Source organism: Lemur catta, chromosome 18, assembly GCF_020740605.2.
Source record: "Lemur catta isolate mLemCat1 chromosome 18, mLemCat1.pri, whole genome shotgun sequence".
Lineage (NCBI taxonomy): Eukaryota > Metazoa > Chordata > Mammalia > Primates > Lemuridae > Lemur > Lemur catta.
In genome coordinates, this window is record NC_059145.1 from 5020964 (window position 1) to 5046018 (window position 25055).

At 51.0% G+C, this 25055-nt stretch overlaps 1 protein-coding gene and 6 non-coding genes across 9 annotated transcripts; 2 read left to right on the forward strand and 5 right to left on the reverse strand.

Moving 5' to 3' along the window:
• Positions 1-1224: 1224 nt before the first annotated feature.
• TRNAT-UGU lies at positions 1225-1297 on the reverse strand. Its single transcript has one exon. It is a non-coding gene; the product is annotated as a tRNA-Thr (tRNA).
• Positions 1298-3767: 2470 nt separating this feature from the next.
• TRIM7 (tripartite motif containing 7) lies at positions 3768-13089 on the reverse strand. 3 transcript variants are annotated; one of them, XM_045530493.1, is made up of 7 exons: positions 12513-13089; positions 11486-11581; positions 8227-8457; positions 7552-7574; positions 7154-7269; positions 6658-6693; positions 3768-5057 (listed from the first exon to the last, which is right to left on the reverse strand). In XM_045530493.1, the coding sequence occupies exons 1-7, from the start codon at positions 13029-13031 to the stop codon at positions 4546-4548; spliced, it is 1533 nt and encodes a 510-aa protein (XP_045386449.1). In that variant the 5' UTR covers positions 13032-13089; the 3' UTR covers positions 3768-4545. The 3 variants fall into 3 exon arrangements, with proteins under 3 accessions (XP_045386449.1, XP_045386446.1, XP_045386447.1); XM_045530490.1 differs by having other exon boundaries at positions 7154-7386; XM_045530491.1 differs by lacking the exon at positions 6658-6693 and having other exon boundaries at positions 7154-7386.
• A 2373-nt stretch (positions 13090-15462) lies between these two features.
• On the forward strand, positions 15463-15534 carry TRNAA-UGC. Its single transcript has one exon. It is a non-coding gene; the product is annotated as a tRNA-Ala (tRNA).
• A 485-nt stretch (positions 15535-16019) lies between these two features.
• Positions 16020-16092, forward strand: TRNAK-CUU. Its single transcript has one exon. It is a non-coding gene; the product is annotated as a tRNA-Lys (tRNA).
• Positions 16093-21377: 5285 nt separating this feature from the next.
• Positions 21378-21450, reverse strand: TRNAG-ACC. Its single transcript has one exon. It is a non-coding gene; the product is annotated as a tRNA-Gly (tRNA).
• A 2825-nt stretch (positions 21451-24275) lies between these two features.
• Positions 24276-24348, reverse strand: TRNAK-CUU. Its single transcript has one exon. It is a non-coding gene; the product is annotated as a tRNA-Lys (tRNA).
• A 387-nt stretch (positions 24349-24735) lies between these two features.
• On the reverse strand, positions 24736-24808 carry TRNAV-CAC. The gene has a single exon. It is a non-coding gene; the product is annotated as a tRNA-Val (tRNA).
• Between the last annotated feature and the right edge of the window lie 247 nt (positions 24809-25055).

Genomic DNA, 25055 nt, shown 5'->3' on the forward strand with positions numbered 1-25055 from the left:
CTTGAGCCCAGGAGTTTGAGGTTGCTGTGAGCTAGGCTGACGCCACGGCACTCACTCTAGCCCGGGCAACAGAGTGAGACTCTGTCTCAAAAATAAATAAATCAATAAATAAAAAAATGAATTAAAAATATGAATGTTGTAGAATTTTGTTCTTCACAGAACTTATTAAATCCAAGTATCATTTAGTCTTCTAAAGGATGCAAGTGTGAGCATTTTCAAAACAGAGAAAAGATTAATGCTGTGTGAGGTTAACTAGGTATCAACTAAGTATTGTTAACAATTTAAAGTATTAAAACTGGCCGGGCGCGGTGGCTCACGCCTGTAATCCTAGCACTCTGGGAGGCCGAGGTGGGTGGATTGTTTGAGCTCAGGAGTTTGAAACCAGCCTGAGCAAGAGCGAGACCCCATCTCTACAAGAAAGAAAGAAAGGAGAGAGAGAGAGAGAGGGAAGGAGAGAGAGAGAGAGAGAAGAAAGAAAGAAATTATACGGACAGCTAAAACTATATAGAGAAAAAAATTAGCTGGGCACGGTGACACATGCCTGTAGTCCCAGCTACTGGGGAGGCTGAGGCAGGAGGATCGACTGAGCCCAGGAGTTGGAGGTTGCTGTGAGCTAGGCTGACGCCACGGCACTCACTCTAGCCCGGGCAACAGAGCGAGACTGTCTCAAAAAAAAAAAAAAAGTAATAATAATTCCACAGAGAAAAGAAGCAAATGTTTGTGACACAGAGGTGTTAGGGACCCCGAGGCCAAGGACGCGCGGCAGCGGCGAGCACAGCCGAAGACCTCACGAGGGGGGCCCGGGAGGGGAAGACGGACGCGGGGTGAGGAAGGGGTGCGCCACCCCGTCGTCGCCATCCCGGAGAGAGCGAAAGGACGAGAAGCAGGGCGCGCAGGGCCCGAGTGGGGCGACAAGAGAGGAACGTACAGACCGGCCATGAACTAGCCGGGAGCGCGGGCAGACGAAGTGAGAGAGCCCCGCGGGGCGCGGTCGCGCAGGGCCCAGGAACCCGGGCTCGAAAGTGAAGTCCATGGTGGGACTGGCTCTTTAGGAGACAAGGCAATGGTGGGGAAGGAGCCTAGGGCGGCAGACGCCTGAGAGGAGGTAATTCGGCCAGGGTCTGGGCGCCCGGTAGGGCGGAAATCCAACTTGGCTCGCGTATATTCCGATTTCCTACCTTTTAGGAAAGAGTGAAAAAAACTACGTGGGGAAAAAATACAAGCAGGCCCCAGCGAGATTTGAACTCGCGACCCCTGGTTTACAAGACCAGTGCTCTAACCCCTGAGCTATGGAGCCATCTTCGACAGAAGACTCTGCGCATCGGCAGTTGACGCCGCCCTGGAACTGCGCAGCCGCAGATCGCCGTATCAAGGAGCTAAACGGCGAAGGGGCGGGACGGATGTTTCTCGGTCTAGCAGCCGCTGCCGGTTCCGTAGCGTCAGTAAGTGTAGGAGACGATGGCCGGCAGCTAATCCTGGGAGAGCCTTGGGAAGGCAATGCGGGCGCTGGGCGCGCGCGGACAGACACGGTCAGGGCGAGGCGGTGCCTGCGATGGGAGGAGCTGTGAGGAGGGACCCGGGCATTGCGGCGCCGGCTGTGGTCAGGGACGAGCGTAGGATTGCGAGCGCGGTCCAGAGGTCAAGGCTATAGAAAGGGATAGGGGAGGAATGTCAATGGGCCTGTCCTGCGGGAAATCCAGGCCTGAGCTGTTAAGGTGGGCCCTGGGGTGGGCTGGGTGGTGAGGGAGCAGTGGGGGCATAGAGAGGTAGAGGCTGAGAGGGAGTGTGTGGAGGGACTCAAAAGGTCAAGATGTTTGGAGGTGCTGGGCCAAGAAGGATTAGGCCAAGGTGGGGCAGGGGTGGTGAGGGGTGACCCCAGCATCACCTGTGGGCGAATTAGGAAAAGGCAACTATCAGGACTTGCCTTGACTGTAAGAGCTGGTCTGTCAAGACCCCTAAAAGGCCCACGGGTTGGAGGACAGGGAAAGAGGATGAGGGCCCAGGTGACAGGAGTCCTAGCCTGGCAAAGGACAGAAAGTGGTGGCTTTAGGTGGTGGACCTTTGTCTGGTGGCCCAGCCTGCCGTATGGTCCCTGCAAGGTGAAGCAGCCCCTGGCTGCCCTCTAGTCTTGATGCTGAGGGGCCTGTGAGGGTCTGCTGGCAGGGGCCTGGACTCTCATGGCTCTGCAGCTCACAGGGATCTGGGACTCATGAATGGAGTAAGAAGGGACCAAGTCAGGCCAGTCACTGTTCTCACAGACCCAGAGATCTCAGAGAGCTTATGATGCTCCAAGGACAGGAGAGGAAAGTGCACACACACACACTCTTATACCAGCATTGTGATATACTGCACTGCCCTTTTGACCAGAAACAACATCTCTTCCCCTACACATGCAATTGTAACAGTGACTGTTATTACCTCTCTTCAGATATATGCGTGTGTGTGTAGTTATTCTGCAAATACACATTTTCTGTTAGACACAAAATTACATTTACAAACACAAAAACTGAAAATTATACACACAGCCACCCCCACAGTCCCCATACTTGGCTCTACAGGTAGGGATGGTGCCTCCACCAGACAGCCCACCTTCAGTGTTGCAATACTCAGCACAATTGTTGGATAGTACAAAAGGAATTGTGATATTCAATCAAAAAGCCATACCAGCCAGGTAACACTAGGACTTGATGATAACATTAGGTGATTTAATTAGTAAATGTGTTAGAAATGGGTTTTCCTTGTGGAATCAGTGGAATTCAAATACATGGATTGGCTACAACATTTTAGAGCTACCTTCCATGTATGAACAGGACATAGAATTCACCCTGCAGAATGCTGCCATAGGCTGGACATTTAAATGGCCCTGTCCCCAGCCCATACGACACAGGGTTCTGTTCCCTGGTGCTATGTCAACTGGATGTGCATTTGGAATAGTGTCCTGCTTGACCCACGAGAACCTTGTATGCAAAGTCAGTTTGAAGCATCTCAGGGACAGACCACCGATGCTCCATGACACCTGTAGACAGGACTATTTGACTGTCATTGTCCCTGCATGCCAACACATCTGTCTAAACAACCCATGCACAACAAAATGAGGTCTGAGACTGGTATTCATCTATCCTGGTAGCCAGGTAGTGGGCAAGGAAACCTGTGGCCCTCACCTAAATATGGGGTGGTTAATATTTAACAACAACAGCAAATCAATAATAGGGTATGACCAAACTGACCTACCTCTGTTTGCAACACTTAAATCTTATACATGTACTCATAAATGCCCTCTCCAAAATTCACACCCCCTGTACCCCCCTTCCCTGAGAAATCTGAGATACGAAGACACGTGCACACGCTCCTCCCACCCGTAGACACACATGCTAGCTCACTCTGGCAGAAACCTTTGCTCATGCTTATGCTTCTGTACTCAGACCCAGGGAGTCAAGAATGAGCCAAGCTGCCCCTAAAGATAATCCCACAGTGTGTATTTCCATCTCCTCATACCCCTTCCAGGGGAGCACGGAACAGGGAACAGCCCACTGCCACCCTCCCAGAAGCTCAGCCATCCAGAAGCTGGGAGACAATTAGCCAAGGGGAAAGGAGGCAGCCACCGGCCTCCCCCCCCCAGGGCATGGGCTGAGCAGGCTTTGGCACGGGCATGCTCCACTATTGGCATACATTTGCCAAGTTCCAGAAAGGATCTGTCAGGGGTATACTTGTGTTCTGTGCATTTCTATGCTGGTGCTGGTTGCATCTGTAAAATTATAAATACCAACTTTTGTTTCAAAGTTCCAGAAGCTTTAATCTCAAGGAACGCTGTACTTTGACACTTGGAAGTGGAGGGTTAGGTATCTGTAAGAACATGTGTCACTGGGGTCAGGATGCACATAGCACTCTGTATCATCAGACTAAGGGATGTTGGAAAGTAGCAATGCCTACATGCTGTTGTCCTGGGCTTTTCCCTCACAAATGCATCAAGAGACTCCTCCCAGTTCTGGCTCAGACTATCCTATGAGCTGGGAGCACCTTGCTCCTCCCTGAGTAGACAACTTTATCAGGCCAGTTGGATCCAGAGGTCCAGTGGCCTCTCAAGGCAGAGCTGGCAGCTATCAAGAAGGCAAAGCAGAAGTGATGATGCAACTGGCTGTCCCAGGCCCAAACTTGCCCTTGAGCATAGGACCGGTTTGACATCATTGCATGGAACCAAAGGCCCTCCTGAGTCAGGGCAGTGAGCCGCTGTGATAGGAAGCACCCCCGGCAAGAGCTGGGTTCCTGTCCTCCACCGCCTCCACCTCCTCAGGGCTCTGGCCAAATCCACATGCTGCCCCCAGGGAGGGGACAGCTCCCAAGCATCCAAGGCCTCCTTTCCCTACTCAGATGGCCACAGTTCCTTGCTGTCATGACTCCAGGGTTGTGTGTGTAGCAAGCCCTGGGCAGCCAGGGGCAAGAGTGTGGAGGGCAGACCCAAGACAGACCGACCAGGTGGCTCTGCCAGAGGGTGACGGCTCTTCCCACAGGCAGACAGGAGAGGAGGAACTCCCCCAGTAGTGCCCCTCAAGGCCAGATTCGCAAGTAGGTGCCAGTGGAGCAGACAGAGAAAAGCGGGAACACACGCTCCTGGAAGTTGACGCGGAAGGTGTAGAGGTGGCGCATGTCCTCCACGGCATAGAAGGACACAGCTCCCACCTCCAGGTCCAGGGCCACCCGCACACGCGACAGGTGCCCACAGCTGAGGAGCGTCCGCTCAGGGCTGGTCACAGCCCAGTACTGGCCACTGTTGAGCTGCAGAGCCCAGACCCCCTCCTCGGGGGTGAAGGGCGTGAGGCCCTTGCGTCGCACGCTCTCGCGGGCCACACCGAAGGCCCAGCCGTCCTTGGAGCCCACTTCCACTTCCCAGTGGTGCCGGCCAGAGGAGAAGCCGCAGGACGCCAGGACGCGGGTGTTGGTATCGAAGCGGCGGGGGTGGCTGGGCAGGTCCTGGGCCCGCGGGCCGAGGCGCACACTCTTCAGATCAAGAGAGAGGATCAGGCGCGGGTTGGCCGTGTCGGGGTCCAAGGTGAGCTCCACTGCCGGCAGAGACAGAGGGACAGGAGTCCCCATGCAGGGCCCTGGCAACTCCCCTCCTCACAGGGCCACGCCCCCTCCTGGTGCAGCAAACCTGCCTCCCCTCCCTACGGCATCTTGTGCCAATGCCCAATCCATCCCCACTCTGTGCCTCCCAGGTACTTTGTTTTCTCATTCAATAAGCACTTATTGAAATCAAACAAATGCAATGTATGGGCCTGATTTGGATCCCAATTCACACAAATCAACGAATCCAATTTAATAGACAACTGAGGAAATTCAAATACTAGATGTTGGGAAAAACCATTAATTTTTCTAGGTGTGATGATGGCTTTGTGGTTACATTTTTGAAAAGTCTATCTCTTTAGAGATAACATAATGAGATATTTATGGAAATGATATGTTGTTATCTATGATTTGCTTTAAAATAATACAGTGGAAAGAAGTGGGTAATGGCGTCTATGAAAAATATTGGCTACAAATTGATCACTGCTAAAGGTGTGTGATGAGTACAAAACATTCATTGTGCTTTTCTGTCTACTTTTGAGTATGTTTGAAAATTTCCATAATAAAAATTTAAAATATGTGTACTTATTTATTGTGAGCACCACTATGTGCCTGGCACTGTTGTGGGCCCTGGGAATACCACATAGAACAAGACAGGGCAGTACCCCTGCCCTCTTGTAACATTCTTCTGGCCAGAGAGAGAGGCAGTAAATGACAGACATAGACAGTAAGAGGGGCCAGAGGACCAGCTGCAATTTCTGGAGTGGCCAGGGAGGACCCTCACTGAGAAGGGTGCTGAGCAGAGACACAAAGGAGGTGAGGAAGCTACATGGCTGTCTGGGGGAAGCATGTTGCAGGCTGAGGGGCACACAGTGCAGTGCAAAGGCCGTGAGGTGGATGTGTGTTTGGTGTATTCTAGGAGCAGCAAGGAGGGTGTGTATCAGCACAGAGTGAGCCAGGGGCGGTAGGAGGAGGAGTGTGCAGTGAGGCCAGATCCCTAGGGGCCTTGAAGGCCACTGTGAGGACTCTGGCCTTAACGGAGTGAGAGGGGCCACCATGGGGCTCTGAGCACAAGAGGGGCATGGTCTCACTCTGTTGGTTTATGTAGACTCTGACTTGGCTTGATCCTTGGCATCAGGCATATGTGCCCTTCCCTCCTCTCCCCTCCTTTCCATTCCCCTGAGTGTTGGATCCCACACCCTACAGAGCTCTGCAGGAGTCAGAACCATCTTCCTTTCTGTCTTCAGCCTCCCCTTGCTTCCCTGGTCCCTACATCCCCAGGAGAGGCCTGTGTCTGTCCTGGAGTGGGGACAGGGAAAAGGTTCATCCAGGTGACTGACAAGCCTTCCCCAGTCTGAGTATCCCAAGGTACAGGGCACTCTTGCTCCTGACTGACCTTTAGCTTATGGGCCACCTGAGGAGCCAGAGCTGCCCATTCCCGGGGGAATGGGGCAGGGTGGCAGACTGGCAGAGTCACTGAGATGGGTGGGCAGAAGGAACCAACAGCGTGTAAAACCTTGAGATGGTCGCTGGCAGCGAGTGGGTTCTTTGTTAGGCAAAATACTCAGTACTCACTATCACAACCACCATCCCTACCTTTCTCCTCTTTCTCCAGCTCTCCCCGAAGATCCTCTGAGGAGGAGAAACAAAGCAGGGTGTGTGTGTATGACTCAGGAGATTGTGTAGCAAGGACACTAGCTCTTCCAACGTTTATAGCCCAATGGACTCATTCATTCCCCAGATACTCCAGAGGCTGCGAGTTGCTGTGCAGATACCTGGGCCAAGCATGGGGGTAGGGGCAGGGCCAGACACGAAAGTATCCTAGCTCTGGCCCAAGCTGAACTTCCACTCCTCAGACTTCTTTCACCCCCAACATTCTTCTACCCCATCTGTCCTGGTGGCAAGCTGCATGCCCTGGGGGGCCTGAGTAGATTTGCCACCAATGCCTCCCCATACCAGCCTGGCCTTGGCACACCCAGCTCTCTCCTGTTTTCTGTTTCTGGAAAGGCACACCCTGGGGAGCCCTAAGCTACCAGAATCTGACCACCACCACCCACACTGCATGAACCCAGCCCAGAACCCAGGCCCTTACCTTTGAACTTCTTCAGCAGCCCTTTTAAGATGAAGGTCTTAAGGGAAACATTCCAGACTTTATTCTTCATCTCAGAAGAGACTGTGGTTGGCTTGGGGCCAGGCACATTGCTGCATCTGCAGGACAAGGGCTCTGAGGAAGGCCCACCAACACCGTCCTGCTCCCACTGGGCTGTGACAGTTAGGACGGTGAGATCCTCTTGGCAGAAGGAGGTAGAAAAAGGAGAGCCAGACCTCATGTGGGAAAAGCCGTAGCCAGGCAGGCAGATATTTGCCACAGAAGGTAGCCAGGCGAGGAAGGGCGGGGATCAGGAGGTGAGAGGGGATCAGGAGGTGAGAGGGTGGGCGAGGAATGAAGAGAGAGCCAGCTCAGCCCCAGGCACCATTAGGTTCACTCACCTGTCTAGTGTGCTTTTGAATTCCTGGAAGAAAGGATGGAAGAAAACCAAATCAGCATCAGGTAACTTCCATTCGCCTTTGGGAAATAAACCTTGCCCTTTTGTCAAAGAGTGAGCAGCAGGCAGGTGTGCCACACCTCACTGCCTGCATGGGCTCCAGGTGGCAGTGGCTTCCAGAGGTGTCTGGCTGCTGGGTGTCTCTCCATGTGGACTCCTTACCACAGTTTATTACAGAATCATCACTGGAACCATTCTGCCCTCGAAACTACCTGAGATAAGTCACAGCCCTTAGGCACTGACTGGTCACTCAGACCAGTGTCTTTTAAATGGCTGTTCTTAACCCATTTGTAGTTTGTGAAGTTTATCTAAGTAGATTGTGACTACTTTTTTAATGATATAAAATAGAATAGAGAACATCAAAGGGCATCACATGTAGCAAAGGTATTATTTCTGACTTTTGTCTCGAGTATACTTGTAATATGATGTAATATACATAATTGTGGCTCACAGTCAAGGTTTTATCACATTCCTCTAGACCTCCAACCCCAGGAGAATCAGGGTGCCTCCCCTCAGTGCCCTTTCACTCCAGGTCACATGATTCTGGTAAACCCCCAGGATCTGACTCTGTTCCCCAGCTGCCAATCCTCATGTCTCAGGATAAATGACTCAGACTCACCTGGAGAAAGTCGAGGTCAGGCTTTCCAGCTGTCTCCTGGATCTGGCTGCAGAGCTTGGAGAGCTGGGCAATCTCACCCTGGAGCTGGGTCAGGTTCTCATTCTGCTTCTGTGTCACTTCCCGGGATAGCTCCTCCAGGCGGCTCAGGAGCCGGCCCTCCTGCTCCACCAGGAAGGCCCGCAGCGCCTGGAACTCTGCCCCTACCTTCTCCCGCTCGGCGGCCATCTGCTTCTGTCCCAGAGGAGAAGTTGGAGAGGCAGGGGTCTTGGGCATCGAGATATAACATTTGGAGAGGCACCTCTGAGTCGTCCCACAGGGCAGGGCTCCTCCCCTTCATGGACTGGGGCTCAGGGGCACCCCAAGCAATGTGTGCTATGCACAAGCTCTATTTCCGATATCCCAGCTCTGTGTGAGATGCAGTCTCAACACATGCCGTCCTCTGCAATGCCACAGATGTGCCCCCACATGTCTTTGGACCTGGGCTCTACCACCTAAACTAGGGTAACTTCATACTCCCCCAGAACTACCTGGGGCTGCTGTTTCCTCCCTTATAAAATGGAAGGGATAAATTAATAGGGCCATCATAAGGATTAAACTAAGGTTGCCTTTTTCCTCCCCAAACACATTTATTTCACCATCCACAAACTTTCGCTCTTCACTTTACTTTTTTTTGTTTTTTAATTTAAGACAGGGTCTAGCTGTGTTGCCCAGGCTAGAGTACAGTGGTATGTTTATAGGTCCCTGAGCCCTCAAACTCCTGAGCTCAAGTGATCCTCCTGCCTCAGCCTCCGGAGTAGCTAAGAATACAGGCGAGCACTACCAGGCCCAGCTAGTTTTTAAATTATTTGTAGAGACGGAGGGGGGGGGGGCGGTGTGCCTGTGGGTCTTGTTATGTTGCCCAGGTTGGTCTCAAACTCTTGGTCTCAAGCTATGCCCTGCCTGGGCCTCACAAAGTGCTAGGATTACAGGTCTGAGCCACCTTGCTGGGCCTATTTCTTTTTAAAGAGCACCTTTCCTGTGTAGCAATTACAGCAGTAACACATGCTGAGGATACAAACCTGGGAGACACAGAAAAGTAGAAAGAAGAAAGAAAAATCTGCTGCCAGTGACCAGAGGTAGCGGCACACCCAGAAATAACCAAGTGAGAATATGCTGCACGCAAGCTTGATATTCTGTTCTTTCCATTAACATAATACACAGAATTTTTCACTTCTGTGTTTTTAGGCAAAGACTCACACTCCTGATCTCTTGATTTTTTACATGAACACATGTGTGGCACTTGGCATGCTACAGAGAGCAAGGCTTCTCATGGCCAGTGACAAGTGAGAAGCTCCACTGTCAAAGTTCCTTTTCCTTGGAAACTCTAGAGAAGAGGAAGGAATGGTAGGAAGAGGAGACTGTGGGAACTGTGAAGGGGTGTGGAAGTCAGGAGACCTGTGTTGAGGCCATGGTTCCCCAGACAGCCCACAAGGCCCCTGCCTCACCTTCATCATTGGGATATTGTGCAAGCAGCAGCGACAGCACAGACCACTTTACAGTATTAAGTCACTCAGCCCTGACAACAACCCAGGGAGGTGGGTACCTTCCCATCCCATCTTACAAGTCAGAAGACAAAGATAGACAGACACATCACCAAGAAGTGGTAGGCCAGGCTTCTATCCCAGAGACTCTGACCCCAGAGTCTGAGCTTCTCAATGCTACATCATACTGCCTCCCAAGGAAACAGCACATGTAAAACAGTATTTGCCAAAATACTCTTAATTGGGGTTTCCCAACCTCAGCACTATTGACATTTGGGGCCAGATCATTCTTTGTTGATGGAAGTTGTGCACTGTAGAATGTTTAGCAGCACCTCTGGCATCTACCACTACATGCCAATAGCACCCCTGTCCCAGTGTTGACAACCCAAAATACCCCCAGACATTGCCAAATGTCCCTGGGGTAAGAGCATTTTCAAATAAAAGTGTTCCTTCTCCTTTTGATCATGTAACAATCGTTGTATTCTACCTCCATTTTTTCATTAAGCAGGTACTTTATTGCTATAAAAAATGTGTGGCCTGGAAATGAGGGTGAAGGGGTGGGTGTGGGGAGAGGGAAGATGTGGAAGGTGCTGAGTGATGTCTGTATGTCTGGGGATTCAGGTCAGAGAACCAGAAGCTGCCTGTGCTGTGGGAAGGCCCTCTGGGTCATGGATGTAAACCAATGGCTAAAGAGCTACACACATACTTACTCCAGCAGAAGTGGGATGGAGGGCTAGAGGGATGAGCTCGTCTTTGTGGAGGGAAGTAAGTGATCAGATGGGAAGGTCTAGGATGGACACTGGATGCAGTTGTAACAAATGCAGTTGAGGGTTATGAAAGGACTCTTGGGGTCCAAGGGGGCAGGTGCCCAAAACTCAAGGGTCCTTCCCTGCTACCTCCTGACATTGAAGATAGGAGAGTGCTCAAGTTCCTCTTGTTCCAATTCCAACTCCAGAACTGAATGGCCCTGCCCTAACAGGCCTTAGTAGATCCTTTCACTCTTTCAACACCTGTATATTGAGCTAGGAACTGGATTTGCAAGGTGGAAACTGACAGTCAGTGATGCATGTTTGCCTACCTTAACCAAAATGAGCCCCATTTCACTTTCCTGTTCCACCCTAAGGAAGTCAAAGTATCATCCCAATTGGGGTGGTGGGGGTGGGGAGCAGGCAGTGCCGGCAGCCTGGGGTGCTGCAGCAGGGGCTGCTGTAAACCCAAGTCCCCAAACCTCCTGCCCTCTGCCAGAGCCAGGTTCAGCTCTGATACCCGCTGAGCCCCTTCTCCCTTTGGCTCAATTTCAAAAATGAAAAACTCCGAAAATGGAAACTTTTTTCACTATTCTTTTGGTGACAAAACATGCCTTGAGCTGACATGAGGTTCTTTATTGTATTTATGTTCCCACTTAATATGAATATTCATGTTTCTCTGCAGAAATATTAATGTGTTCAATCGGTGTGTTATGTAATATTAGAGTGACTAAGTCCTGATGCACTGGGATAGTTTCACCTTAAGCCAGCTGTTCTGCAGTAATTATTGTAGCACTCCCTTTCACGCTCAAAAGTTCTGGTTTGTAAAATAAATCATATGGTCATCCTATATAATACGCACCCTATTATCTTTCTAAAATCTACCCTGCTGTTCCACAGCACACACTCCAACACCTCACACACAGAGCCCCTGGGGCGGTGGCGGGCCCATGCTGTCCCCCATGGGGCCCACCTGAGGGGTGCCTGGCTCACCAGGAGCTCCCTGCTCTCCTTCTCTTCCGTGGTCCGGAACACCTCATAGTCCTCCAGTTCCTTCTTCAAGACCCTGAGCCTGGACTCCAAGAGCTCCTGCGTGTAAGAAGGAAAACATTGTGGGGAGAGAATTCTGGGAGTCCCCACACGTGCCTTCCTAGAGCCATCCAGGAGAAAGAGAAGTCCCTATTCATTGAGGAGGACGGGTGGAAGTCATCTCTGTACACCGGGTTGGATATAGTCTGTGCAGGCTACACGCAGATGTGCAGAGCAACAGCAGAGTGACTCCAAAGGCCCCGGGATCTTGCTTCCCCAGAGCGTCTGCTGCACGATCCGGACTGAACCATAAGCCCCCCTGCAGCCCAACCCGCCTTGTCCTCTCCTCAGCTCTCCTCCCCACGATCAGAAAGCCCTCTGGGTGGTTGCAGCAGGGTAGGATAGCAAGGCGAGCCTAGGGACTGTGCTCACTCCGCCCAGACCCTAGCAAGGAAGCAGCCCAGAACCGGCAACCTTGGCACAGCACAGACGGCTCTGGACGCTCTGCATAATGCAGGAGCCCAGGAGCTCAGGAGCCCAGGAGCCCCTCATCCCCGACCTCTTGGCGAGATCTTCCCACTCAGCCCCACAAGGTGGGGCTTTGAGCAGAGCCACGCTCCAGGGAAAGAGATAAGAGCGGGAGCAGTAGATGTGTGGGTGTGACAGAGGCTTCCCGCGGAACAGGCGCAGTAACACAGACCAGGCTAGAGGCGAGGGATAGACAGAGAGAATCTCCAAGTTCGTGGAGGCGTCGCTCAGGTGGCCCTGTATGCGGCGCAGAGCGAAACGTAGTGGGGAGCATTGGGAGGGGTGACAGAGGCAGAGCCGCGCTCAGGCCCGGAACCAGTGCTGGGCAGCCCGGAATAGGAGAAAGGAGGCAGGGGTTCGACTGGGCCCCTGCCTGCCCCTCCGTCCCCTGCGCCGCCTGCGCGGGAAGGCCGGACCAGGGCCGGAGGTCTGGGGGACCGGCAGGGGTGGAGCCTGCGCTCACCTTGGCCTCCTGCACCGCCTCGTCGAGCGGCAACACTGCGTGCGCGCGGTGCTCGCGGGCGCGGTCGCACACCACGCAAATGGCGCGTCCGTCATCCTGGCAGTAGAGCTTGAGAGGTTCGCGGTGTTGAGCGCACCGGACAGCCACCGAGTGGGCCGCCGCCTCCGGGGACCCGAGCTCCCCCGGGGCCGCCGAAGGCAGGCTGAAGCGCCGCAGCAGTGTGGCCACTGCCGCCAGCTGCCTGTTGGGCCGCAACTGACTGGGGCGCGCAGGCTCGCGGCACTGCGGGCAGGGCAGTGGGCAGGGCATCCCGCGGGATGCGGCTGCGGCCCCGGCGCCAGGGCGCTCCCAGCAGCGCGCGATGCAGGCGCGGCAGAAGCTGTGGCCGCACTCGACGGACACCGGCTCGCGGAAGAGCTCTAAGCAGATGGAGCACGTCGCCTCGCCCTGTAGCTCTGCCGCCAGCGCCAGCGCCTCAGCCCCAGCACCCGGGCCGGTCCGCGGTCCCACTGCCGCCATGCGCGTCCTCCGCGCACCCAGGTCGGGCGGCTCCGGGCAGGCCCCTGAACCCGACAGTACGCGGCTCGGAGCGGCCTGGGAGCGCCTACTGGGACAGGAAGGGCGGGGCTGACAGCAGGCCGGCAGAGACGTGAGCAGACGTCTCGGTGGCAGGCCAGGAGACACAGGGCGATTCCAGTGCGGGACAGCGCCCTGCGCCCCGGATCTGGGCTCCCCCAGTAGCCCCCTTAGCCAGAGGCCTCCGTTCTGTCGGCCCCCTCCGTCAGCCTCTCTAGGCCGCCCAGCCTGACCCAGTCGGCCGCGGCAAACGGGCCGCAACAGGTGGGCGCACAAGGCCAGCTGGGTGCCACTCCCGGTTACCGACCGAGGTCGACCCAGCACCACCCGGGCAAGGGCCTGGCGAACCGGCCACGGTGTCAGGTTCCCAGAGCGCGGGTACGTCCGGGCCCTGTGCTGAGCTAAATTTAGATCTGGAATCTAACCTTGTTCCCTCACCCCCAAGCATGGCCTTGTATCCACTTATGTAACTACCTTTCCCGCGACTGTCCCTCTTCTTTATTCTTTATGTAATTTTATTTTTGGGGAGGGGACAGAATCTCGGTCTGTTGCCCAGGCTACCCGGGCTAGAGTGCGGTGGCGTCAGCCTAGCTCACAGCAACCTTAAACTGCTGGGTTCAAGCGATCCTACTGCCTCAGCCTCCCGAGTAGCTGGGACTACAGGCATGCGCCACCACGCCCAGCTAAGTTTTCTATATATATTTTTAGCTGTCCACATAATTTCTTTCTATTTTTAGTAGAGACGGGGGGGGGGGGTGTCTCGCTCTTGCTCAGGTGGTCTCGAACTCCTGAGCTCAAACGATCCGTCCGCCTCGGCCTCCCAGAGTGCTAGGATTACAGGCGTGACCCACCGCGCCCGGCCTCTTTATGTAATTTTTGAACAAATACAACATTTACAACTTTCCCACCTTATTCGGTATTGTTCCCCACCCCCAACCCCATCTCCTAATAACTCAACGTTCTCTCGTCCCTCCAGTTCGTTTCCACGGCCCCACTCCAGAGCTGCCAGTATTATCTGCTTCCGCCTCCTCTCTCCTCATTTCCTCTGGAAGCCACTCGAATCAGGCTTTCGCCCCACCCTCCTCAGAAACTGCTCTTGTCAATGTCACCAGGGACCTCTGCTAATCTACCCCAAATGCCGAGACCTCACCTTGCCTGCCCTCTGATGCTCCCTCCCTCCTGATATCCTTTCTCGGCGCCTTCCAGGACACTGCATTCCCCTGACTTTCCTCCCACACGAATGACTTCCTCCTTCCTCCTTAGCCTCCTGTGGTTTCCTCCTTCTTTCCCTGCACTCACTCCCTCCCTGGACCTATGTCACTCATACCCTTGTAATCACTTCCACTTTCTTGGTTTGAAAAACCCTCTCTCCCTGCTGATGACTGCACAGTATACATCCGAGCCCTCCTCCAACCCATCTAGCGGCTACCACTTCTCTCAGAGTAAAAGTCGAAGTCCTTAAAATAGCCTGAAGGCCTTATCCATTCTTTGTCCTCATTTCCTGCACCCACACCTCCCTGCCCTGTCTTCTGCTCTCTGGAGTTGACTCCATTCTAGCCACATAGCCTTCTTGCTATTCCTGCATAATGTCAGAAACAACCCTACCTCATGTCCTTTGCACTGGCTGTTCCCTTAGCGTGGACCCCTTTTCTCCCAGACCAGCATGGCTCACGTCACACCTCCTTCAACTCTTCTTTCAAATGTCACGTTGTCAGTGAAGCCTGCCCACACACACTATTCAAAATCGCCTGTTAACCAGACTCACTCCCTCCCACTTAGCTCTGTTTTCTCTCTAGCACTCCATCTCCTCTGGAATGCGAGCTGGAAGAGGCAATGGACTGGGTTAGGTTGTTTCACATCGGAACCTCCAGATTCTAGAGCAGTTCTTAGCAAGCTCAGGAAACTTGTCTTGGATTGAACAGATTTAAATGTGGTTCAAAATTCATAAGATGAGCAGTTCACAGTGAAAAGTCAACCCATAGCCTCTATCCAGTTCTTTCCCCAACCCAAGCAATCAACTTTGTAATTTCTAGGTTATTTTATTCAAATAGTCTATATTTTACTACCTCAACCTCTCCTTTTTAAAAAGAAAACGTTGCGTGCTGCACATATTGTTCTTTTTACTGCCCCTTTTCAGGCCACAGTTCATTTTGGGCATTGTGCCTGATGATACTCCCTCCTTTTCCCACTGCTACTCCCAGGTATTTCCACCAGGCTCAGTGTTCCCTGGTGCCACCCAATGGTCGAGATCCGCTGGTGTAGAGTCAGCGGAGGACCGCGCAACGCATCTTGAGCCGGACATAAGCCACCGGCTCCCCTCATCCTGCGCGAGAAAACAATTAAGGGAGTGACGAGAAAAGGCTGAAGCCATAGTGGGGATGTAGCTCAGTGGTAGAGCGCATGCTTTGCATGTATGAGGTCCCGGGTTCGATCCCCGGCATCTCCAGTTGGATTTTACACGTTTCACTTATATTTTCTCTCGTTTCTAATTTCGAAATCCAGTTTATTTGCAGAGTGCTAGGGAAAATCCCAGCGGGTAGAGTCTTCGCAGGTTGGAAAAGTTCCGCTGCAGCTACCGCCCTCCTCCAAGCCCTACCTACTGTCTTTCCCTCCTGAGTAAAAAAAATCCACAGGCGGAGTGCTCTAGTGGCGTCAGGATGTATACGTTTTTCCTTCGCGCCGTGCACTTCATCCCGTGTGGAAAAAGGCTTGATTGCTGGTCGGGTAGAACAAGCAGAAAACGGAAGTACGTGAGAGGGACGGTCAGGCAAGGATGGCAGAGCTTGAATTTCCCGGGCTGCCTAAGGCGCTTTCTTGGTTCTATTGCAGTCCAAATTAATCCAACCGCAATGGTGGAGCCGAAGCCAGCGCCAATCTTAAAGGAAGAGTTATTTACCACTCTCACAGCCCTCCCCAGCCCTATAGGATGATGCCCGGCTAGCTCAGTCGGTAGAGCATGAGACTCTTAATCTCAGGGTCGTGGGTTCGAGCCCCACGTTGGGCGTGGCTCTTTTTGCTTCCAAATCTACCGATGATTGGTCATACCGGACAATTTAATTGGCTGACTGGCTTTTAGAAAACCAAAGAAATCCTGTTCTGGAAACTTTGTATGCGCATTCATTTGAGTGGTTTTTTGTGAGTATTTTCTTGTTCAATCTATCTTTTATCTGGTAACAAAATGAAATTTTTTTTCTTGTCGTAAAATATACATAACAAAATTTACCATTTTAACCATTTTGAAGTGTGCATACAGTTCTGTGGCATTAAATACATTCACATTGTTTTGCAACCATCACCACCATTCACCTCCAGACCTTTTTCTTCTTTCCCAACTGAAGCTCTATACCCATTAAGCGCTAATTCCCCATTCCCCTCTTTCCCCATCCCCTGGCAACCACCATTCTATTAATACTTTCTGTCTCTAAGTACCTTGTATAAGAGAAATGACACAATATTTATTATTTTTGACTGTCTTATTTCACTTAGCATAACGTCTTCAAGGTTCATTCATGTTATAGCATTTGTTAAAATTTCCTTCCTTTTAAAGCTGATTAATATTCCATTGTATGTATATACCACATTATCCATTCATCTGCTGATGGACCACCTTTTGGCTATTGTGCTATGAACATGGCTGTACAAATATCTGTTCCAGTTCTGAGTTTAGACTTTCACTTCTTTTGTGTATACTTCTAGAAGTGTAATTGCTGAGTCATATGGTATGTTTATGTTTAAGTTTTTGAGAAATCACCATGCCGTTTTCCACAGAGGCTGCACCACAAAATGAATTTTTTAAAACATTTTTTGAGTAGATTATACACTATATGTTTCAAAAATTGCACTGTCAAGAAGATATTCAGTGAAAAGCATTTAATTCCCTCTTTAGGTAACAATTTTTGTACCAGAGATTTTGATGCAAGTATAGTTTACTTTCCAGTATTTTATCCCAAAAGATAATTACAAGTAAGTTAGTTATCTTTTGAAGATCTTTCCATTTCAAGACATAGAAAATAATCTTTTTTTGAAACTGCACAATATTCTACTGTAGATCAATTATGATTTATTTAACAGATGCTTACTGATGGACTTTATATTATTTCCAATCTTTTGTTATTACAATCAATGCTACAGTTAATAAGCACATAGCAATTGTCATTTGTCGCTTTTGTACTTATATCTGTGGGGTTAATTCCCAGAAGCGAGATTTGCTGGGTGCAGGTTTATTTGCAATTGTAATTTTATAGGAATAAGTACATCACCCCACTGTGGATTCTATACGCTGATATCACCTCCCACTAACCAAGAACTCGATTGCCTGTTTCTCCATGGCCTTGGAAGCAATGGGCTGCTTAACAACAAATCTAAACATGTGACTCCTCCTCTTAAAATTGCTGGGGTCCCTTACTGCCTGTCCTACCGTGTAATACCCATTGGAAGGCTTATAGGGTACCATCTAGCAGAGAGAAGGACTCTTCTTTTGCCCTTCACAGGGCATACTCAAATAAAAGATTTTGAAGATTGCACTGTCAATTTCATTTTTGGTTTCTAATCTCATTCTATATAGCAACACGGTTTTTTTCTCTTCTCAGGCCTGTTTCTGTGGAGGCTATCATGTTCTCTTCACTTGCAAAGCCATGGCATCCTTGAAAAGGCTTACTCAGTTATTTCTTACTCTGCAAATTTTCTTCCTTGGACAGGAAGAATTCAACTAGATATAAGGAATCAAAATTGTATGTGATTCTTATTTGGTCTTCGTATCATGCGGGGCATATATAAATTATTAGATCACAGATGTGTTTTGTAAAGTGGTTTATGAGAATGATTACATATTATTTATATGTAAATTATTAATCAATCATCCACTTGAATGTTTTCATTTAAAAACCCCATTTGAAACAGAAGATTATCTCCAGGTTTGACGTATTCATGGCTATTATCTAAGTAGCCTGAAAATACTTCAGTGTCTCTTTCTTTAACAGTCACCCGGTGGCTCACGGGTGTAATCCTAGCACTCTGGGAGGCCGAGGCTGGTGGATTGTTTGAGCTCAAGAGTTCAAGACCGGTCTGAGCAAGTGCAAGACTCCGATCTCTACTAAAAAAGAATAGAAAGAAATTAGCCGGCCATGGTGGCACATACCTGTAGTCCCAGCTACTCCGGAGCCTGAGGCAGGAGGATTGCTTGAGTCCAGGAGTTTGAGGTTGCTGTGAGCTTGGGAAACAGAGCGAGACTCTGTCTCAAAAAAAAAAAAAAAAAAAAAAAGAGTCACAGGCTTCTCTTTACTAAACTTGAGAAAGTCATTCTCCCAGGGTCTAAACTTGAGAAAGTCATTCTCCCAGAGTCTGTGTAGCTTCAGGAGAAATGGCTCAACGTCATTATTTCATTGCTGTTTATATCATATCACATTGGTTCAAGGGTACAAGTCCCCCAGATTTAAAACAAAACAAAACAAAACAAAAAGGCAGGTCTTAGTCACATGCTGATGTTCTGGGGAATGTGAATTTTGGGCACGGAGGAAACTGAAATGTCAACCAGAGCAACATAGAGGACTGCCTGCAAGAGGAAGAGTGGCCAAACAGATGACCCAGAATGACCTGCTCTTCCATTCTGTGTCAGGACCAACTGGATGAGAATCACAGGGTATTTTGGGAAACTCTCCCTGCTTAACACTGTCATTTGAGATGTTTCAGGGTGAGCGGGGGATGCTGTTGAATATAGAAAAGACTACACATTTGCTTTGTGACTAATATTCAGTTTATTAGAGTTATAAATAGTAAGGCCTAGTTTTTCTAAAGGCCTTAAATTCAATTTACAAATATTGTTGTTTTTCTATAAGACTAGCAATTCTTGGAACAAGAACAGGTCGGGCGCAGTGGCTCACCCCTGTAGTCTTAGCACCCTGGGAGCCTGAGGCAGGATGATCGCTCAAGGTTCAGGAGTTCGAGACCAGCCTGAGCAAGAGCAAGGCCTCGTCTCTACTAAAAATAAAAAGAAATTAGCTGGACAAAAACATATATTAGCCGGGCATGGTGGCACATGCCTGTAGTCCCAGCTACTTGGGAGCCTCAGGCAGGAGGATCACTTGAGCCCAGGAGTTTGAGGTTGCTGTGAACTAGGCTGATGCCACGGCACTGTAGCCCAGGCAACAGAGTGCGACTCTGTCTCAAGAACAACAACAACAATCCCTTTCACTGGTTTCTTCATGAATTAAGGCTATCAAATGGAGTCATTCTGAACATCTAAACTATTAGAAACTTTATATTTCTGAACCCTCGTTTAGTGGACAAGGAGACAGAGGCACTGAAAGATTAGGTCACAGAGCTGGAAGTGGAAAGTTGTTTACTGTTACAACTAACTTTAGCTTTAACCACTAACCCATATCACTTTTAGAAATCCTGGGTGTATTGTTTATTGGTTCTCTTCTGAATAAAGCTAAATCCTCACTTATCTGTCTTTAACAGCTCTACCCAGAGGTCCTACTCCTGCCAGCCTCATTAGCCAGGGAATCCCCTTAAGACTGGATCTGATGTCCTCCACTCATTTTTCAATCCATTTGTGAAATCAAAACAGCTAATGGTGTGGATAGAGTAATCAGAATGCAGATTCAAGGAAGTATATGCCCCCTCCTTTCTTCTGTTCTTGAATACACCAAGCTCGTCCACTCCAGGAACTTTGAACCCTCTGCTCCCTCTCCCAAAGGCCTCTTCCCCAAGATCTTTTGAAGCTCTTGGTCCCTCTCTCCAATGCCCGCCACTAAGTTCCGTGCTGGTTCACAGACGCCCTGATCTGTAAATTCTACACAACCGTTATGAAAGAGCAGTGACTAAGAAACGCGCACGACATAAGTGGCCTAATAAGTTTTGCCATCATTAGGCTATTTTTATGCTTTGTCTGCATTTAAGATGTTGAATTTGATTCGCCACTTTGATGTTTTATTTATTCGACTTTCAAGTCGAGCAGAAGTGCAAGGAAAGAAGCTGCTGGTCACATGTGCTGAGTGTGCCCGTCCAGTGTGTGAAAGCTGGATGGAACGCATTTTCCAGGCGTGGAAACAGGCTGCACTGCCTGGGACCACACGGCGCGTGAGTCCCTACGGACACCTCTCGCTAGGAGGTCTGTGCTGGGGTCCCGGGCCACCGCCGCAGCGAGCTTCCCAAAACCCCTGCGGCGTCCCTCCGGCCCCGTTCCGACGCGCCCCAAATGACGGCGGGGTAGAGGGAGGGTCACCGAGAGCCGGGGCCGGAGACAGGTAGGGGTGTGGGGCTGGGGAGTCCGCAGTGCGGCGGGTCAGCCACCGGGGCGCGAGGGCCTTACCCAGGGGGTTGTCCCTGGGACTCGCTGTGCTCTCCGCCTTCCACCCGGTCGCCTGCAGTCAGGGCGCCGAACGAACGTTGCGTTTTTCATCTGGTTTTCGCGAACTTCTACCGAAGTCCTATTTTCCTTTTCTCTGTCCTTTAGCTCCGTCCGCCCAGGTTTCCTCATCTTAAGTGTCTGTGCTGCTTCATCTGTAAACTGGAAACAGTAATGCTAGCTCCCTCCGCGGGCAGACACCCCGCCGTGCTGTAGGTATTGAGGGTATTGCCACCAGTAATTTATCTTTCCTCTGAGACTTGTCCTCAGCCTGAACTTCCACCATACACTTATCTACCCATTCCTTCCTCCCCAGCATTTTTTTTTTTTTTTTTTTTTTTTTTTTGAGACAGAGTCTCGCTCTTTTGCCCTGGCCCGAGTGCCGGGGCGTCATCATACCTCACAGCAACCTCACAGTCCTGGGTTTAAGGGATCCTCAGCCTCCCGAGTAGCTGACTACAGGCATATTTTTTTTCTATTAACTTCCTTTCTATTTTTTTTAGTAGAGACGGGGGGTGGGGGCGGGGGGGGGGTCTCCCTCCTGCTCAGGCTGGTCTCGAACTCCTGACCTCGAGCGATCCTCCCGCCTCGGCCTCCCAGAGTGCTAGGATTACAGGCCTGAGCCACCACGCCCGGCCTTTCCAGCACTTTTAAACATTTCATTTGTCATTGCGTGGCATTCTCGTGCGGCTGGCTGTATGTGATGACCTAAGACCGTCTTTTTTGCAATACAGGCTTGGATCTGGAATACGCAGGTTGAAGAGAATTGGTAATGGATTGGAAAAGACAGGAGTATGGATAATTGTAATAAAATGTAGGAGTATGGATAATTATAATAAAATATATAAATATATTCGCATACATTCAAAGTCAAATGGCTGAACAAAACGAATATTCGGATCAGAAACTTCTCTAAGTTGTGAAAACGTCCCGGCGAGCACTGTTCCCGCCCGGTTTCGAACCGGGCAACTTTCGCGTGGTAGGCAAACGTGATAACCACTACACCACGGAAACTGGTGAAAAGCAGAGTTCCATAACTTTAATAAGGCTTCTACTAACCGCCCAGGTATCTGAGCCTCACCTACAGTGCAGACCTTTGAAGGAGGCCAATTCCTCCCCGAAATATTAGTCTTCTGATGGCCTAGGGTAACAGTGTTTGTCAAACTATGGAGAGTGACCTCTAAGCAAGTAGTGAAATCAGTTGTCTCTAGCAATTAAAAAAAAAAGGACGAATGAAGAACGAATAAAAGTAGTGAGTCTCGCAGGAGCAAAGGTAAATGTGGCTTCAAAGGCTTAAGACTGGATAAAGCTCCCCTTTGGTTCCTTTTCTTCCAGGGAAGACAAGGATCTAGAGAATTTTAAAAGATGCAAAGTACATTCAACAAAGTATAGGAGATTTGAATATCTTTTCTTCAAAATGTAAGTTAAATGTAAAAATCAAACAATGGAAGTGTTTTACATATGGTTTCAAAAATAGTGTATTTCTATTAATTATGCAAAATTATTAAAAAATAAAGGGCAACATAGAAATTAATGAATATCAAAGTTTAAGCCAGTTATTTAAATAAAGATTAAACTATTAAATTTTTAAAATGTAATGAAATCTCATCATTCAATGGATGTACAGACTTGGAATGAGGTTTAACGAGTGTTATATGTACATCTGCATATATTGATATTTAAGACTAGTATCGATTGTTTAATACTACAAAATGATTTTCTGTCGCCTACGCTGATTTCCGAATACCTAGGGAGCCAGAATTTGGAAGGGAGGCTGAGTCCTAATGAGGTCCTTGCTGTGCCTGTGACCCAGAAGCCCCTCTCCATCTGGGCCCAAGGTGGGAGCCCGTGTTGAGTCCGGTTCTCCGGTCAAGGTCACCACAGGCCTCCACGTGGCCCAAGCCAAGGAAGTTGTGCTGAATTTGACTGTGCCGATCTTTTCCTCCCTTTTGCACATCAGGACTCCCTTGGCCTTGATGAAAGCTTCGCCGCAGGTTCTGCTCCTATCCGGCCTGCTTCTCGATCTGCGCGAGGCTATCTCCCTGGGGGGTCCCATCCGGCTCACAGCACGACTCACACCTCAGCTCTGCCTTGCGCTCCAGCAGTGACCGCTCTCCCAAGCTTCAGAGGCACGTGTCGCGGGCATGCCCTCTTAGAAGTCGCACAGCATCTCACGCGCAGCCCGTTCGAGACTTCGCTCTACTTTTTCTACTTCGCCCGCCCCTCCCCCTCAGTCTCTGATCTCGGTTATGAAACCACCCAAAGCTGCTGCGGGTGCAAACCATGAACCCCCTTCCTTCACTCTCTTCTCCGCCTCCTGTCTGGAGTGCCTGTGTCCTTCCAGCCCCTCTCCCTAACACAGTGTAACTTCCCCTCGGACCCCCTGCTTACATCATTCCTGAAGGAATCCCTCGCAAGTGCAAATCAGAGCGAGTTTCTCAGTCTCCCCAGCCACCATCACTACGGGGGTGGCGGGGAGGCCGCAGATCCTGCCAGGGCCCCAGGCGTTGGTTGTTCGTCCGACTGTTGAACGCTAGACTCTGCTCAGAGCCGCGTGGGTCTCTTACCAGGAGCCGCATCCCAAACCTGGGCTGGCCGGAGCGGCAGCGGTGGGAGGGGCGGGGAGGGCAGGGAGCCCTTGGCTTGTTGGGGGACAGGGAAGAGAAACCTGTCAACTTTTGCCTCACCTTAATGAAAAAGCCAGAATCCTTTTGGGAGTGTTTTCCACTCCCCGCGAAGGTGGCAAGAAATGACCAGGGAACCACAGGAATCGGCAAGCATTTGTGCAAGGGGAATTGTCCGAGGTCAAACTCTTGAACACCAGCTTGTCCAGACCCTTATCTTGCCAAGTAAGACCACGCGCAAGTGCTAGGACTACACTGGCAACCCTGCCTGCTTTACAGCCCGGACCAAGCTGCCCAGGCCGCCTTCGTAGGGGGCTGCGCACCCTCCTGGCCCCCTTGCCGCACTGCTGAGACCGACGGCGCCGCAGCCGGATAGGCCAGGTCTCCGCGATCAACACACAGACTTCTCTTCCGGGCCGCCGGGCGTGGGGGGGAGCCTGCGACGGCTGGAAAACGGAGAACGGGCTGTATTTGCAGGGCTGAGGAAACAGTCCACGTGGACGAATGAATTTCGACTGGAGTTAAGGAATAATTTCGTGACAGGATCGGTAAACTGAGGCTGTTCGTGTTAGGGTGTTTCAAAATAAAGGTCATTTTTACATCAAGGAGGAAAAGTGGAGGCTGGAATGTGTGGGACAACCTCTCATAAAAGACTCTTAAAATCAAGAGCATAAAAGAGAATGTAGGGAAGATGAAGCTCTCGATTACACAAAGCGCCTCTTTCTTGACGGGAAATCAAAAGCAGGCCGCGGCGGGGCGAGCGCCCACCCTAGGCGCCAGACGACCAATAAAGTGCGAGCGAGCCGGCGGCTGCGGCGCGGACGCTCACGATGCCTGGGGCGGTCCGGGGTCTCGTCCCGGCTTCAGGAAACCACGCCGGTGCAGCTAGTCCTGGACACCCAGGTAGGTCGTCTGGTAAACACAAGGTGCTAAGCACGTGTTGAACGTGGGGGAATGGGCTGCAGCAAGCGGGGCCGCGGCCGGAGTCGTCAACTGACACCTGTATCTCACCCATTACCCGAGGGTCTGGGAGGGCCCCCGGGCTGTGGGCCTGCAAGCCAGCTCTAGGTCTTCCACCCAGCTACTGGAGAAAACCTGGTCCGCCCACGCTCCAACTTCTACCGCCTGGGAAGCCGCCACAGGCACGCTCTTGCCTGGGAGAGTGCCGTTGTTGCCTGTGGGACAAAAGTGCGTTGTCATTTCCAAAATGACCGTCGCCCAACGTGGGGCTCGAACCCACGACCCTGAGATTAAGAGTCTCATGCTCTACCGACTGAGCTAGCCGGGCGGCCGGTGTAATGTTTCTCTGTTGTGTCTAGAAGACCAAGGTTCAGCTGCAGAGGCGCCCGGACGCTCTGAGAAGCACCTGCACAGATGCTGCGGAGAGCCTACAGAGAGCCTGGCTGTTAAACCTCCAGAGCCCTCGACAGGAGAGCGGTGGCTGCACGGGCTTCCGAGCGGAAGAACAAAAGATTAGATGAGGTGCAGAATTTTCATTTAGAATCTTTATGGAGGCCTCGCCATGAGCGGGGCTCTGCTTCAGTGCTTCGCTTCCTCTCTCCTGAACAGACGGACAGGTTGACATCTATGTCCTCCCCTCCACGTGACGTGAGACGCAGTTCACCGGGGAGAAACGGGTGACGAGTTACCCCACAAAAAAAAAGAAAACAAAACGTGTTTCCGCCCGGTTTCGAACCGGGGACCTTTCGCGTGTGAGGCGAACGTGATAACCACTACACTACGGAAACCGTCGCGGAGGAGGTTTGACTGGCATCGTCCTGAAGCTACACATAGCCGGGAATGACACGTTTGAGCGTGGCCGGAGTTCCAGCAGAGGGGTCCCTGCAGCGGCAGGCTGAGCGGCGTGTAGGTTCGGCGGTCCGACTTCGCCAGAGCAGAGTGCGCAGCGCCTGGCATGGCCTAGTATAGTTCTCTCACGAGGGTTCGTGGTTTTGTCGCGTTCGATCAGACGTCCTCAGAGGCCCCAGACCATGC

Bases quoted from the DNA above. Each gene is read 5' to 3' on its own strand.
- TRIM7 (XM_045530490.1), bottom strand. From the start codon at position 13,031: ATGGCGGCAGTGGGACCGCGGACCGGCCCGGGTGCTGGGGCTGAGGCG. The intron at 7,575-8,226 runs GTGAGTCTGAGT...CCTTTCTTCCAG, and splicing joins CTGACCTCGACTTTCTCCAG to GAATTCAAAAGCACACTAGA. The intron at 6,694-7,153 runs GTAAGGGCCTGG...TCTCCTCCTCAG, and splicing joins GCTGCTGAAGAAGTTCAAAG to AGGATCTTCGGGGAGAGCTG.